Consider the following 18039-nt stretch of genomic DNA (forward strand, 5'->3'; position numbering starts at 1 on the left):
ATGAGAAGACCAGGCCATTGCAGTTAATTAATAACGCAGAATAAAATAAACTATTTTTTTATTTGAATAATGGAATGTAATCAGTTGCCAGTCAGTAAATTGCCAGAAAAAAACTGACTTATCTTTAACTTTATCTGAGTAAATATTTCGTAGAATATTACATGACACTATTGTTCTTTTGTTTCTTTGTTTGCAATTAAAGGTATAAAAGAGATAAAGGCAAAAGATAGTGTCGGTCACAGCTGAATACATGATGAATACACACGATAAATACAAATTTGCTTCTCCATATGTTGTTGTCAAGTGGCTGAAATTTTAAAACAAAAAATATAGTTGGAAGGTTATTTTATAAAATTATAAATCGTAGAATATATTTCAAAATCTTTTAAATTTATTTCAGATAATCTAAATATTCAAAAAGTTTTATACTTATCGGTTTATATTTGTTAAAATAAGAAATTCAAATTTAAAAATAACTTTATTTTCTATTTATATAACAAATACATTATAAAAATGTATTCATTAAATTTACGTAGAAATATCTTCTGATATATTCTATTAAATTATGTAAATAACGTAAAATAAGATGCATAAATAATTCCTGCGGATCTTATAAATGCATTAAAATGTTTAAACTATGCAATGCTGTATAAACCTTTTTATACTGAATTTTTTTGTGAGTAATAATGACAAATGAATAATTGCATCTGTATACACGTATTCACGTAGGCTTTGAGAACGTAGTATACGTCAGCAAAGTAATAAGAATTTTTTTATGCACTTCTATATTGCTTTTGTTTATTGGTCCAATGTTTGTTTACAATATATACAAATTTATGTTTTAATTCTTAGATTTTTGCCGTGTTTTTTTTAAATGTTTTACACTGTGCTTTGTATAATCTATGAATAATAAATGAATGACAGTGTACGTCATTTACTGAATTTTTAATGAATTATTGAATGAAGGCCAGGAATAGACAATATGTAAGCAATTCATTTTAGTTGAAGGACGAACAAATTAATCATATCTAAAGTTTCTTAAGAAGTTTTGCTATAGGGACTTTGCAAATGTTTTCTATTAAGTACCTTATACGTAAAGATCTCGTGCTTTTACTTCAAAAAGTACGAAGAAAGTAAAATCATGCAAGTCGAGAGAAAGTACTGGTATAGGACAAATTTGTTTCTCCGGGTGATTTGCAAATCTCCACGTTTTAAGATGTATAACCCGAAAAAAAGTACAAAAAATGTGGGTATTATCTATCAGTTCAGGAATGATCCAGAAGAAATTTAATTTTTATATGTTTTACTTATATGCATTTCCGATCGACAAAAAGTTAGATTTGAAATGCATATAAATAAAACATATAAAAATTAAATTTTTTCCGGGTCATTCTGAACTCTGGTAAACAGTCGGAAATAGAACGGCATGGCAACTTTGTTTCTCAGTCCACAAACCTCTTTTAGGTGGTTAAATAAATAATATATTTGTTTTGTTTTAATTTTCGACTATATTTCCTCTATAGATAGTACCAGGGTTTTTATATTGTATACATATCTTTCTGCCATCTCGATAATAAAGATTGTTTGATAGTGGAAATCACTGTATTGTCTTTACTCATTCTCTCCCATTGTTATTAATAGTGTCTTTTTCTGTAGTCTATCGTAAGTTCGGCCAAGCCCATAAATGTCTCACGAAAAGTACAAATAAAAAAGGTTTAAAATTGCTAAAGAATTTTTTATTCTAGAATGTTTTGCTGAAAACCGCGAACTTCTAACTTGGAACTGTATTGTATTACAAAAATACTTCTAGTTAAGTATTTTGAAAACAGTCCACTTTGCTGTATGTTCCCCAGGTTTATTACAAATTAATACAGAAATGTGGCAATCATAATGTAGTTTATTACACCAAACCTCAAATGAAATACTGATGGAGAAAATGTCAATTGGTTGAATGTTTTATGAATAAGATTTTTAAGAAATGCGCCGTATAAATTGTTTTATGAGACATCGATGGAAAAACATTCGCAATTTAAAATTCGATTTTAAACGAAAACAGGGTTTCGGTTTAAGTGCGAAAACTAGGCCTATTACTAAAGAAAAGAATAAAGATATAATGGACTTTTTACTCTATATAGCACCCATTCATCATGAATACTTTAAAAATCTGTACCCTCTTAACTAAGAAATATAATTATATGCATGCAACTTATTACTGAATATTTTTCCTATGTTATCCAATTCTTCCTATAAAATTGAATTCATTGTCTTTTTTTATAGTAGCTTTTCAAAAGAAATATGAAATGTCAAAATAAAATAAATAAGTAAATAAATAACATATTCAATTATTTGTTACTATAATTATATTTCATTCAAAGAAAATCAACGTTTTCAACAAATCCATTGCTTTTGAAAATGATGAAAGTCAATCAGTGCATACCAAATCTATGATTTTTTCCATCTAACTCGGATAACCGTTATAGAATATTAAATTTACATGAAAAAAGACCACAAAAAATATAAAATAAGCTATTACTGCTTAAGAATATTTTTAAACTCATTCAAATACAAATAATTAAATATCTAGCAATAACATAAAATGGACGTGCTCACTTTAAAAATGAACGGATCATTTATTATTTATGTTTTAATAATGTTTTTTTTTTAATAAATATTATTAACATTTTTAATCTATTAGTAATTTATGCACTTTTAATTACCTGTAATAGTTTTTCATTGAAAAAATGTGTTTAAATATTTTATTCTTTAAAATTCTGAATATGATGTATTGTTTTTCTTATCAATAGTCAGCATCATTAAAATTTTTCCTATACTTTCCTCGTGTATTACGACTGTAAATACTATACTTAAACAACACTTAATCAAATACATAGTCACAATATGAGAACAAGCATACTTTCTTCACTTTACATCTTACTGTTTTCGTTAGTGGTTCCAGGACATTTGTTATCCATAAATATATCACTTGACCACAAAACACAACCACGAGAGGAAAGTAAACGAGTTTTAGATTTTATTAAAGATATGGATGGAAAAATGAAAACATTAATAAGATCCGTAATCAAGTCCAATTTACCTTATATGTTGAAGATGTCCGAAGAGGTGACGTTATCTTCTTCGTGTATGAGTAGTTTAATGCGATTCGTGCAAGATTTCATGAAAATGAAAGATTGGACTTTCAGCTGTGAGTATGTTTTGAACAATTATTAATTTCCACTTACATTTTCATTCTTTATGCTTGATATTACTGTTTTCTTATGATACATATCACAGAAAGTAAATGATGCTTTTTAAGATGAAACAAAACATTCGATTTAGAGCAGCGCTTCCCAATCCGGGGTACGCGTACCCCTAAGGGTAAGCGATAGGTTGTTTAGGGATACAAAAAAAAGTTAGTTATTATGGCAGAAAAAATAATATATTATGTATCACAAATTAATAGTATTAAAAAATTATTAGGTAAAAATGTTCCTTGCAACCATACCCGTAACTAGGATTTTGGACGCCTATGGCCAAGAATAAAAATGGGGCGTCTTTTTAATTTTTGTTATTAAATAAAAATAAAAGTGGTGGTTTATTTCTGAAATATATGTTCGTAGAAATTACAGATAATAAATACTATATAAATATAATTATAGAAGTTTTTCTGTGTTATTAATTTCGAATACATATTATTTCAAAACTTTTTCGTTGGCGCCTTTATTAAATCGGCGCCTATGGCAAGAGCCACGTTGGCCATACCCTAGTTACGGCTCTTCTTGCGACAATCACAAACTTTATTATACATTTCAAAATGCAACAATAGAAATGAAAACTTATGCTGCCGATTGTACAATGCAACAGATCAATAAATTTTGCGCAGTCGGTCAATAGTAGTGAGGATACCATTATGCGTGATTAGTGATTATGCTATGGACTTTTGATGGTGGGGTGTGTTACCGATATTAGCGAGGTTGAGACCGAAGTTTTAAACGCGAAAATGTGTACGTCGGACGTTCAGCGCCGCTTTTTCTGTAAGCCTAGAAGTTTGACAATGGCGTCTGGAATGTCGAGCATGATTCCACTGACTTTCCAAACGCCATTGTCAAACTTCTAGGCTTACAGGAAAGCGGCGCTGAACGTGCGACGTACACGTTTTCGCGTTTAAAACTTTAGCCTTAACCTTGCTGTTTATTATTATCTCTCAACAATATTCCCACGTGTTGTTTGAAAAAAGTATTTTTTATTAGCGAGGTTAAGAGGAAAGAGCTTTTTCTTCCTATCTAAATATTAAAAATAAGTATCCCAATAAGCTGAAGGCAGATCCAGATTTGAGATTATACCTCGCATCAGTTGAACCTGACATAAAAAAATTATGCGAGAATAAACAAGGACAAGGCTCACACTGAACTCCTTTAATACAAAAGTTACAACATGTGAAATTAACTCTCAAGTTAGTTTTTTTCCTGCAATTTTATTTTTATTATAATTTTTATATTTGTTATTATATTTGTATTGTAAATGTATTGATTTTTAAATGTATGAACATAAATATATTCTTTTTATCGACATTATAAATTACTTTTTTTTTAATTTAAAGTTACAACATGTAAAATTAACAATACGGTTACTCACTAAATTTCTTAAATGAGGGGTACAATCTAGAGAAATGACATGTCACGGGGTACGCTAATGAAAAATGGGAACCGCTAATGGGAACCGCTGATCTAGAGCAAAACACTAGATTTTTCCATTATATTTATGAATTTCTTTAATTATCTATTTAATTTTGCAAGTATATTAGTAATACTTGTGTAAAATTATAGCTGAAGCTTAACTCTATATTACATTTAACTGAACTGAAACGTGACTTTTTAAATTAACTCTTTTGTTATTATTGTTTTTTCTGGATAGTGTAATATAAATAGAACGAATTTTCACGTATCTTTTCTACTATATCCATAGAAAGAAGAAATTCGAGAAAAAGCCACGCCTGACATTCAACAATTAGCCCATTCATGATGACAGCACTTTTCGCTTAATTAATATATCAGGCGATATGTGAATTTCGCTTTTTTCATTAAACGGAAGCACGACTTTCCCGTTAGCTGTGTTAATTACTTTTTTTGGGTTAAATTTACCTATGGTATACAAAATGGCGGCTCGTCTCTAATTCCAGCAAACAGAAGAAAGGAAACAGTGGGGATGCACGTTCTAACCTAACCTAACCTATTGTAATAAATTAGCATAATTATTACCAACCAAATTATTAGAATAGGTTAGGTTAGGTTAGAACGTGCATCCCCACTGTTTGCTAAAATTAGAGACGATCCGCCATTTTGTATACCATAGGTAAATCTAACCCCTTTTTGGTTATTATATACAACAGAGGGAAAGTACGACGTTCTGTCAAAAAGTGATCGTCAGTTTTATAATATTTATTGACTCGGAAGACGTTGAAACGTCGACAAATGTGTAAGGATGTGTTTGTGGAGGATATGAGTTTGTACGTCGTTTTGCAGATTAATAAATAGCTCTTGTGTCTTTAGTCGAAAATTTGTGAAATTTTACAAAAGAGGTTTTATATAGGGGAATTGACACAACTAAATTTTTGTATTTGAACATTAAAGATGTGAAAGTGAATTATCTCGAGTTAGGTTGACATAATTAATAAAAATTTTATACCTAATTGGCATTTAAACTTTTTTATTAAATCAAACTCGTCCCTATTCTAAAAACTAAGCTGTTTTTAACAACTATTATTATCAGATTTTCACTTTTATATATGTCAGTATAAAATGCATTTTGATACAACGTGCTGCTCGTTCACCCACGTATCACCTAACTATATACTACATATTCCTTCTATCAAAATAGTGGTTACCATCGAACAACTGATGTTGGTAGTCGTGTCTGTCCGCTGTTTTATTTAAATTACTTGCAATATCGATTATACTTTCTGTTTTTCTTCAGAAAAATATTGCTGCACATTATCTATCACCTCTGTTGTCTAAATTCGAAGCGAACTTCTCATATTCAAACGCCCGAAAGTCAAGTTTCCATGACACTATTTATAATAAAGATGACATGTATAACGAGAAATACTATAATTGTTTATTCAAAAATTATTTTATTACAAATCTTGTAGAACCGAGAACGGTTAGAATCCTTTCTCCACTATTTTATATAACAGAGGAAAAGTATGGCGGTGGATCAAAAATGACTTCTCAAGATTTTTATATTTCTGGTCTCGGGTAAACCGTAACCGTCAAAAATGCAGAACAATTCGGTGTTTTTTTTCTGTATATATATATATAGATCGATGTGTGAGAGGACGGCGCGATTTTGTTTATCCTCTTTAAAGCTTAAAAAAATGATATGCTTTTTGTCGTGAGCTTTGCGTGTTAGGAGGATGGACGCTAGTAAATTTTGGTTAAAGGTAAAAAGAATATGGAGATAGCGGGGCTGTTTGACATATTGAGAGTAGAGTCGAATTAAATGCAGAGTTTTACTTGTTATTAGCATTTACAATTTTTATTTCATGAAATACACTTGTGAGGGGCTAGCCAGGGTATGGAGTTGGAAAATACTCGTATACCACTTAATCGACTGTCCAGTCGCGTAAACTGGCCCTCTGCATCGAAGGATGGTTTCCTAAGACTTTAATGAGAAACAGGATTCCGTGAGGATCCCCTGTAAGTTGTTTTTCCTGACACCAGCCTAGTTATAGCGTTAGGCACGCTAATACTCGTTCGCGAGGAATTTCGAGTGGAAGAGTCGCGAGTAAGTAGAAAGGCTGTTTGCTCGAATTCGAGTTAAGAATGACATCATATTAAAAACGTTAACAAGAATTTAATAACATTTAAAAGAACTGAATACAAAAATTAAAAAATCTTTAATATCTTATAACTACTCTAATCACGAGAGAGAGAGCTTACATACACATTAAATTATATTACCTCGAATTATGTAATATTCGTAGTCGTGGTCTTCTATGAGGAACTTGAGAGATGGATAATGTGGACCGGGACAGTCAATCTTCTATGCGCTCAATATACATTATGGTTTATATCTTCTATATGGCGCTTTCAATACTGTGGAAGACTGCCTAGTTATAACGGCAATTTCTGTCTTTTAAGAACTGCGCTTATGTGGCCAGTTCGGGTCTCGGTAAATCTCTGATGAACTGCGCGCAAAGGCAGGAAATCTACCCTTTTTATAGGGATGGCTGGGTAACTGACTCAGCATCTGAGGACAATGAGTAATTTTTAGTCAGTAACAAAAAGGAAGTTCGCTTCCTCCCTTTTTTGGAAACGAAAAATGTACATCTTTTTTGTTAAAATTTTACCAAAGAAATAAAATATTCTGTTATAATATTTTACAATAATTAATCTTGTAATCCACGGATCTCGCACATTTTATTCTCAAAATTAAGCTTTTTGCCATTTTATGATAATTAATTATACAAAAAACGTTTTCTATAAAATATCGTAACAGATATTTTTTGTATTGTATATTGCTGGAAAGTTAAGCAACTCGTTTGTAATGTTTTTTTTTCTATGTTTAAAGTACAGTTTGTTGTTTCAGTATTGGATTCTATCGGCAAACTTCCCTCGGATTTTTACGAGCGACATTGTGGTTGCAAGGTGATTACGATCAATGCCTTGACATTAAAACCATGGAATATAAAGTCATCAGAGGAAAATTCTGTTCAGTTCTTATGAAATTGCCAAAGTTACGAAAAGATACAATACAGATGATTTCTTCGTCCGACATCACAATCGTTCGATTACTGAAAAATCTTCTTGTGAGTATATAACGATAATTTTGTATTTGTTATTTTTCATTAACAAAAGTAATTAAGTCAGTTAGCTACAAAACTAACTTAATTAAACACAGTACAATACAATGAAGTTTCTCAATAACGTTGTATTTCACACCATCGTTTAATATTGTGACCACGTTAAAAAAATGCTGTAATGAAGAAATTATGCAAACATCGTGCCAAATTCTAATTTCTGTTGTGAATTTTTATTAACTTCGATAATAAATTACTCATATACAACTTTCGACCTTTGTAAGAAATACTGTAGTAAGTTGGTGGTTCACTGTTGCCTATACTAAAAGCCAGTGGCATGCCGTGACATTTGATGATAGGGAAGCTGTGTTTCTGTAAGAAGCCGACTTACAGGGGCAATCAATTAATTGCGCGTCAGGGCCCGTTCGTATTCGTTTGTTCGATAAGCCAGTAAAAACCGTATACTTCTTTAAATGTATTTTTAATAGATTATCCGACGTACTTAATAAATAAGAAAGTTCAATATAATTACCTCCGTTATTAGATTCAATAAATTCCCTACGCCCTCTAAATGCCAATTCTCGCTTTGAGAAAAAACATATAACGTCTATCTAATTTAGATATATCTATTAATCGTAATTATCTCGTTATAATTTTCAATATTTATTTTATATTGTCTACCAATGTTAAATTCTATTCCTCTTTGATTTCCAAATTGCTTAAATTTTACGAAAGAATCGTCATTCGTCATGAATTTTATCGTCAAAATGTCGAAATTTTTTGTTGACGTATTTATATTTAATTTAGGCATTGGTCTTTCTCTTTTAATAATGTTTTCTTTTTCATTATATGGTCTCGAGCCAAAACTTTTTTAAAATAAATTTTTTAATCACTAGCCACGATATAAGGGCTAAAATTAAAATTATCAGAAAACTTACTTGATAAAACAAAATGTGTGATGAATATATACATGCCTAGTACAAAAAATTCTTCAGTTGTATGAATATACTTTCAAAGAAACTTATAATTAAATATAACTTTGTGAAGAAACGTACATAAAAATAACTAAATATTCTTTACTTTTTAAATCTTAAAACAATCCACTTAGTGAAATAACTCCCTACGAGTGGCTAATGAATAAATCGGAGACTGTCTAGGTAAGTGTGTGCGTGCCAAATCCCGAGGGTGCCGATACCGGTCAATGTCAAATGCCTCTTTTGTCGCATCACTAGTATATCTCAAAGGACGCGACAGGGTTGTTGTAGATTTTAAACGTTTCTCGCCATAACTGTAAAAATCTAAATATGTTAAACTGAACAGATTGTCCGTCGTTCGTTTTCTAACTAATTCGTTTTAGGACCAAGTGTTCACGGAAATTTCCAAAATTTACAACTTTTCGGTCACTCTCATTGAACTGGAGAAATTTGTCTTTATTACATCTAATATTATGAAGAGATCAGACCCCACTGTACTCGGCAAGAGATTGGTTCAGTTAAGCTTCTGTTTAAGTAAAATTTCGGCTCTTTCATCATCGGCTCTTTCATCTCTTTTATTTATGTTACTAATTCCCTAATTGCTTAATTATTTAACTACTTCTTAAATAGAAATAAGTCGAAACCGGTTACTTTGTACTTGAATATCTGTAGTCTTAGGAAAGAAGTGGAAAGAAATTTTTATGACAACCGGTACATAAATCGTAAATTTAAGGAAAATAAATTCCAGAGCTTTTTTGTACCTTGTGCATTTCATTCATTAAATTTGGTTGTAAAGATGATGACAAAGTAACAGTTAATTTTTTTAACATTGTACAAGAATTGTACACGTTCTTTCTGCATCCCCTTACAGATGAGACATACTAAATCGTAATATCACCGGTTTAACATTGAAATCCGTAAGTAATATAAGAAGGGAGAGCAGAATAAACGCGGAATAAATATATCAAATATTTTAATGGATTTTTTTTAAAACTCCTGTCAACTATACAGAACTATCATAAAAACATGCCAGTAAATTCCTATCGGTTGGGTTAAGTTATAAATCTAGTCTAGGGTGGGCAACCTTTTTTATAACATGGGCCAGAATAAATTTTACGTTTTTTCCGCGGGCCGTAGTAGTTAATTGGCGCCTTCTTGTGACTCGTAATTTTTTTAGTCTGCAAATATGAAATAAATAAATAAAAAGTTAATTACTACATTTATTTCTGTTATCGTTTTCGAAAATTACAAAGAATTGGAAAAGTAACTATTAATTAGTTATTTTTCCAATTTAATAATCTATTAAAGATCTCGCGGGCCGGATAGAAACTTTTCGCGAACCGTAGCTGGCCCGCGGGCCGGGGGTTGCCCGCCGTTGATCTAATTTGCTCATGATTCACATAATCGGGCGAGGGTGGCCGAATATCTAGCAGGCGGCTAACAGCCCACAACCGCTCTAGGATATAGAGTTGGACGCTTTACGCCTGTGTCGCGTCTTCCAGCTAAACCGTGACGTTGGTGCTCTGTAAAGCGCATGCGCCAATGCCTATAATCTGGCTGATTGGAAACACCTGGTTTCGACATTACTTCCGCCACTGAATTATTCGAATATACAATAGCAATCTTATCGTTTCTTTTCACATGTAGTATAGAAATTTGTAAAAGATACATAATGCAGTTATAATAAAATATTAATTTTAATTAATTCAAAGTACGTTAAAATATGAAAATTTATATTTTATAAAATACAAGGAAAGGTCATTGGAAGGTGGAAGCGGCGCTTCCATCGCTTCCAATGACGACACGCCACTGCTAAAAGCTATTATTTGCTAGCCCAAACAATCTGTTGACTTTCTGACAGCAAATGCTGTTGAATAATATACTGTAATACCCATTTATAACTACGTAAAACAGATTTTAGGACGAATAAACAGAAACATAATTTCTTTCGAATCCGACGTTCACTCGAGTTCAAGAATTACTCAGAAGACAATTTACTTCTCAGATACTTTTTTAAATGAATTTTCGGATCAGAGTTTTCACCGATCCCTCTTCAGAAAAAAGTACAACCTGTGACAGAGTTTACACCAATACTCGGGACTCTTTGACACTAATTACAGTAACAAAATATGTTGTAATTATATATACAAGAATTCAGTATAAAAATAACTGCATCATACACGTCTAACTAAAATACTAGATTGTGATATTCCCAACAAGAAAGTGAAGAGGAAATTTACTTTTCGCAGAATAGTTCGGTTACATACATACGGGGTGTTTTTATGCTGCAATTTGACCTAACGGAAAAGTATGATGTATAGAGGTAAGGCACTACAGTACTACGTTATTTATATATTTATTTAAAACTAGCAAATGTGGAGCGTAAAGAGTTAATATCAGCTTGAAGGAGGAGGGCTCGTTCCATAAAATTTTAATGTCATCTGCATAAGCAATTATTCTAGAGGACAAATTAATGAGTAATTTATCTATGTAAGCTGAGAAAAAAAAGTATCTTTAATACAGAACCCTGTAGTATGCTGCAGATAGGAAAGAAATGCAAAAATTCGAAATTACCAATATGAATATTACATAATCTAATTTGAGTTGGAAAGCATATATTTTAAATTAAATTAATTAAAAGTATGACTGAAAGATGCAACTGGGATATGTGACGATGACGCAATAAATAATTTTTCGCTTTTTATTATTTTTTCAACATGAAAAAAGTACTTTAAAGTTGCCCACATTTAATTAATATGACCTTTTTATTCAGACACTTTCTTTACGATATCCCCATTTTTCATGCGGAGCTTCCTAGTCTCTCTAAACATTTTTCCTCAACTACCTCATTTTATTTACAGAAATGAGGCTTCTCTGTCTTAAATCCTATCTATATCCATGTCTCACTGTCATCATAACAATCACGACACCTCTGTACATTGTATTACAGACGTTTATAAGCAGCGTCAGTACAGTATAATTTTTAATATTAATCGTTTATATGCTGATTTACGATGAAATCCACTTAAACAGTAGAAACAAGATTTAATCCGCGATTTGTTCGTGTGTAGAATGGTAAAAATGATGTCTTATGTGATAATGCCCATTACATTAGTGAAAACTGCTACGAGCTCGCTAAAAGTAATGATGTCAATCTTCTGTTGAGGAAACCCCTAAACAGACCCTGATATTCCTAATAAAACTAACAACATTCTACTAAAAACGGAAATAAGTTCTCCCTAAACAGTTAAGCTTCAAGTGCAATTAATATCTAAGGAATGTCAGTCATGACAATCCAGAAAAACACAAATATTCACCTTATAGTGCAGGCATCTTGGGCACATAAGCGTATGCGTTGGAACAAAGAGTAGCTATCATTGTTCAATTTCAGGTACCGATAGAGATCGTAAATGAAAGACCTACTAAATGTGACGTAAAAATACCAAACAGCACTACTGTAGAGGCAAAAAAATACTCAACAGCTCCGGAACTGTTGAATTGTGTGAATCGTTTTGATATTGTTACACATTATCTTATTATTAGATGATTCTGTTTAGCAGCTAGTGTCTTTAACGATTTACATACAATAAAATTCCAAAAGCCTTTATCAGTTCAAGAACAACTTTTACCAACAAAATTTTTGTTACATTGAATTTTTATCGGCATGTTTAATGCCTATTATTTGTACCATTTAAAAACAAAGCATGAATGGGATCGCTGCTTCTTAATCCTTAATGCTTACTTCTTAATTCTTAACAATATTTTAAAAAATGCAGTCTTATATAAAACTAAAACAATGTTGTTCAAAAACATAAAAATTAATGGTAATTCTTGTAATTTCCAGAAACCTTTTTCTATATCTCAAACGCTAAGCGGATTGCCCGAGCCCCGTTTAGATGTTTGTATTCCAGATTCCTGTAGTGTAAATGATTTGGAAAATATTGGAAATTGGCGTAAGTTCTTTACAGTAAAATATTCCAAATCTTTAAATACTGTTTGTAGACGAAACGTTTAAAAACATTTGTAAAATAAATTTAATGTAATTTTAATGACTCAGACATTCTTCTATTATAACATTATAAAAATATAAAACAGTACCTAATAGTTAATATATGTTAATATGTAATATGTTTGACAATTATCTTTAATAGTATAACGTTACGCTGTGTTTTTTTAGTACTAAGAAATTTCGTAAAAATTGAAGTAGAATTCTGTAAAACGAAAGAAGACAAAAAAGAATATTCTGTATCTCAACTAATTTGTTTGTAAGTTATTTTTTCTATTCACTTTTTACTTATTGCGTTGCTATTTGAAAAATTGTAGACCTGTAAATATGTACTATTGTCTGACCGAATATCGTTCGTTTGTCCGTCTGGCTGTCGTTCCTAAATCTTGAAAAGATAGTTAGATAGATGAAATCGAGAAAAACTACGGAATCCTTTCATCAGGAAACCTCAATTAACTATATATGAACTTCTTATGCAAACCGGAAGTCACGTTATTTAAATTTGAACATTTTTCTTGAAAGGAGTCAGATAGATCAGAAAAGCATGATTTACAGAGTCATAATATAAAAATGACAAATAATTCGAAATAATAGTGATAGATCATGACGTGGTTTACAATCTTAACGTTCATTAAATGAACTTTTCAACTATTAATGACATAGTTTGACTGGTTTGACTTTCTTGTCTGTAATGCCTTAGCTTAAGTGAAATGTTTCTCTCTTAATACTGTTTGAAGATAGATTGTCGTGAAAACAAATTTTCCAATAATTTACAGAAATACCGAAAAAGTTATTTAAATTTTTAAATTTACAAAATATGATCAAATATTTTTAAAACTTTGCAGATAATGGCAAAACACAAAAAAATATTTTAATAATTTAATTTAGGTTCTTCCTACATCTAACAAACTCTTCCATATATTTTTTATTCTTTACTTCTGGAAACACGCAGAAAATCCATTCTTTTGCAGGATGCTCAAAACTTTCCATTTGATAATTATCTTTATTTTCATGTTTTTGGATTATCTTTAATTCTGTAAAAAGGAAAATACATTTAGCGCTTAATCTATAGAATAGGTTGATAGAACGATCGACTTTCGATTTGATTAACGCTTTATTTAGGGATCTTACCTAAAAATTTAAGACACTCTGCTGATTATTACGTCATTACCTGTCCATACCTTTTTGTTTTCAGCTATTTAAAGCCTGTTTTGCAAAAGATTTGCAGGTTTTTTTTTGCTACTGCTTCCATATCCGAGAATCAAATATGCTGGTTGTTTTAAAGCCAAAACCTATATGGAAGATGACACAGCCTGTATGATACAGTAATTTCTTCAACAACCACTCATTTGATTATTTTCTGATTTTCGATTATCAAATGCTTAATTATTTAAACAGCTTTGTGTTGTATCATTGTTTTCGACCAGATCTTGAACACAATGGGTTTAAAGTCGAATTGAGCTGCGGTTGTTTTTAGATCTTTAGTACTTTTCAGACTGTCGTTATTTTTATTAAATTTTTATCAAAAACGTTTTCTGTCATCGAGAATCTTTCACTGGGAGCTTACTTTGAATCAAAGCATAAATTCCTGTAAATCTTTCATTGAAAATCGTCGAAACGATGTATTACGAATGCTTCAAATTTACGAGACATATTACGAGACATCAAGTAATTGTTGCTAAGCGTTCAGTGTCGAACTTTTAGAACCAACTTAAATATTTTACTAAATTAATTTTTGGTTAATGTTACCTATGGTTCCAAGATGGCGGCTCGTTTGATTCCAGCAATGAAACAGTGGGGACGCACGTTCTAACCTAACCTATTCCAATAATTTTGTTGGTAATAATTATGGTAATTTATTAGAATAGGTTAGGCTAGAACGTGCGTCCCCACTGTTTCCCTTCTTCTGTTTGCTGGAAACGGAGACGAGCCGCCATCTTGGAACTATAAGTAACATTAACCAATTTTCTTATTAAATACTGCTTTTACATCTATTAGATATAAATCATTTAAATGGTGAAAATGGTTTATTTAAAAAATAGAACAATAAAGAACTGTTACAATTCTTTTCGCTTTACATTAATATTTCCAAACATACTGTAATTACTAATATAATGTTCCTGTACTTAACTACAATCAAATAATTTATTAGAAGTGATCGGTTTTCACACTTTTTACACTCTTAATTGTTATTGGAAAATAATATCCTATTCTTCAGATAACGGTACGACAGTTAAACAAAGCTCTTGACAAAAAATTTATTTTTATTTTAGAACAATGTTTGGCACTTTAATAACCTGCGTAATCTTAGCAACAACCGTTGATGCTTTGTTAAAATTACAAATAGTTAGCAAGGAAAAGATAAACGGTAAGTGAATTGCATATATTTTGTGAAGAAACATATAAATGTTTATGTTTAAAGTTTATTCCGCAGATAATTTTTATACTTTGCAATTTTATTAAATAATTTAACAATTCATACTTATAGAAAGAATATTTGACATTGTCGTTTCGATATCCGCACTCACCACTGCAAGTAAACTGTTTTCCAGCAGCATTTACGAGAAGACAAAAGCGTTAAGTGGAATCAAAGTTTTACTGTTAAATTGTATTATATTTGGTCACGTTTTGACAACTTCTGAAATAATACCGACCGCTTTCGGTAATTACGTTTTGTGATATGCAATACGTTGTTATTTTTCGAACTCCTAAAATATAATTTACTAGACAAGTCTTTTGCCAATATCAGAATTATATTTTATGACATTATTCTTAGATGTTAATAAGTTTGACAATTTGGTGAGGCATTTATTTATTTGTTGACTCTACCAATTGGTCCATCAGTGGCCGAGTGAACTAAACCACTGAAGTAGAGTTCAGTGGTTTCTATTTATACAATGTGAACATAATCGGGTTTCCTGCACGTTCATAACACCTAAATAAGAGTTTTTTCCTGTAGAAAATTGTTCTGGAAGATATCCTTCTTGTTAGATCGCTTTATCGTAAGCAAACAAAAACAAAACATAACAAAACCTAATGTTGCTACGTAATGCCTCACCAAATATCACTATATATTTGCTAAATTTGATACTTTCATGTTGTCTAATTCTAAAAATTTTATATTGTTAATTAAATAAATTCCTGTTAGAAAAATCTGTAATACAACTTCTTCATTAGTTAAGAATTTTCTCAACTTTATCAAAGTCTATCAATCCAACTTTTACGTTGTGTTTCTTCATTTCGGTAGCATTAATATTTTGACTGACGTTTCTTGTATCTAACGTAGTGTTAAAATATAAACTTAACATTAATAAATAAATAATTTTCAAATATTATTTTAAACTTTATTGCAGAAAAACATATAAATAAATCAAAAATAATGCCTTACATACCAAGAGAAATTGCTGCAAAATCATTTGTATTCATTGAAAGTTTTTTTTTAATCAGGTAAGATGCACGCAAACCTGTTCAATTCAAAAAATAAAAAAAAAATTAAGATAATTACGCCAATTTAGATTCGTGCAATTTTATTTAAATTTTAACAAGTTTGCTTCACTTTATGTGTCTTAAATCAAATAGCAGGTGGCCGTAATTAAAGCATTTATATTAAACGCTCTGTGAAGAGATATTTAGCGTTTGATAAAACAGTTGCCAGGCCAAATAAATTTTAACACACAAAATTGAAGAAGAAGATGCTTAAAATGTAATTTTATCAGATGCATTTATCACTTTTTAATTGTGCCGTCGCGTAATGAAATATTTCAAAGCTTTACATATTGATGCGGAAGAGTTGTTTCAAATAAAAAGCCGACTCTTGTGTGAAATTCTTGATTTCTTCATCTGTGTGAGAAAAGACGAAGGGAATAGACACTTTTATGTATTGTCTATTTTAAAATGTTTTTTTAATTTTGTATATTTAAACACTTACCACTTTAACTTCCATTAAATTTGGATCCGTGACATTACACGTCATGTGATGAAAAGCTCAGATCGAAAATATAACAATATAGCATTTTAACAGTATATTTGTGCAAAACAATCAGACAATTGTGAGAGTTATTCATGCAAAGAATACTATTTAATGTGGTCTTCATTTTGAAGTTTAAACCACTACATACGTTTAATTATAATCAGCCGTTGAACATGATAGTCATCATTTTCAGAAAATACAAATATAAAAAATTGTACATCTATAAATTTCCTGGATGGCTGTGTGTCTGTTCTTTCTTAATCTCGAGAACGAAGGTGAAAGCCGAGACCAGATATGAAAAGACTAAGGATCAGGGGACCACAATTAACTATACTGAAATGTCATCGTACAAAATTCGGTTGCATATCGACTGCTAAATATCTTGGTACGCAGTGTTTATTTATAACGATACTATAATTATAACCATCCATAGTTACTGTTTTATAACTATTTATCTTCTTGCAAATACTAACTTAGTATATATATTTGTAATAGTAGTGAAATTTATTGTAAATTTCAATTACGATGTTATGAGTTGCTGTATAATAAAATACCTGATTAAATGATTTATATTTATTTCTTTTATTTAGTGGATTACTGATATTTTACCCACAAAAACAAAAAGCCAATTCAAAGATGCAACATGTGCAATTCATAATAAACAGAGCAATCAGGTAAAATAAATAAAATGAAACCCTTGCATAAAAAAAGCTTTTACTTATGTAAAATGCACTAAAATTTTTCAGGTTAACACTACCAGTTCTTTGTGTTGTGGCCACGATGATTATTTTACCTCTTTTGGGCGATGGTCCATATTGGGAAGAGGTTAAACGTGAGGCTGAATTTGCAGAACGACATTGGTGGGAATTTGTATTTCATACTCACATTTATATGAATTATCCATATAAGGTAATTGTTCCAAATTTCATTTCGATAGATATTTTTATTATATTTTTAATCTGCGTACTTTTTTAAATTGCAGTTTTTGTTCCATTTATGGTTTATGAGTGATTTGTTGCAATTAACGATTATGACAGCACCATTGTTATTCCTGTGTGATAGGTAAGGAGATAAATTTCTTATATGGTTATTTAGTAATATTAAATTGACTGCTTTAGTCAAGCAGTAATTACAAGATTTATTTGCAAATAATTAAAATTGGATATAACTTCGGTTCTTTCAATATGATACCGATCATATAATTAATATTAAAAGTTCAAAGATATTTCTCAAAAAATATTTGCAAATCTGATGTTATAAAAATTAGTAATATATGAAAAATGTACAGATGATC

General features: G+C 30.6%; 1 protein-coding gene and 1 long non-coding RNA gene across 2 annotated transcripts; both read left to right on the plus strand.

Moving 5' to 3' along the window:
* Positions 1-3042: 3042 nt before the first annotated feature.
* On the plus strand, positions 3043-16345 carry LOC136977124 (uncharacterized). The gene is made up of 8 exons (XM_067272562.1): positions 3043-3206; positions 7585-7804; positions 12614-12722; positions 12947-13034; positions 15049-15143; positions 15264-15437; positions 16129-16222; positions 16291-16345. Exons 1-8 carry the CDS (start codon positions 3043-3045, stop codon positions 16343-16345), a joined length of 999 nt encoding a protein of 332 aa, XP_067128663.1.
* Positions 16346-17321: 976 nt separating this feature from the next.
* On the plus strand, positions 17322-17807 carry LOC136977126 (uncharacterized). Its single transcript, XR_010881040.1, has 3 exons — positions 17322-17419; positions 17492-17654; positions 17728-17807. It is a non-coding gene; the product is annotated as an uncharacterized lncRNA (long non-coding RNA).
* The last annotated feature ends 232 nt before the right edge of the window (positions 17808-18039 follow it).

The sequence above is a fragment of the Centruroides vittatus genome, unplaced genomic scaffold (genome assembly GCF_030686945.1).
Source record: "Centruroides vittatus isolate TY-2023 unplaced genomic scaffold, ASM3068694v2 contig_441, whole genome shotgun sequence".
In the NCBI taxonomy this organism is placed as follows: Eukaryota; Metazoa; Arthropoda; class Arachnida; order Scorpiones; family Buthidae; genus Centruroides; species Centruroides vittatus.

Coding starts and splice junctions, on each gene's coding strand:
- LOC136977124 (XM_067272562.1), top strand. CDS start 3,043: ATGGATGGAAAAATGAAAACATTAATAAGATCCGTAATCAAGTCCAAT. Junction 12,723..12,946: donor GGAAAATATTGGAAATTGGC/GTAAGTTCTTTA, acceptor GTGTTTTTTTAG/TACTAAGAAATTTCGTAAAA. Junction 16,223..16,290: donor GAAAGTTTTTTTTTAATCAG/GTAAGATGCACG, acceptor ACGCCAATTTAG/ATTCGTGCAATTTTATTTAA.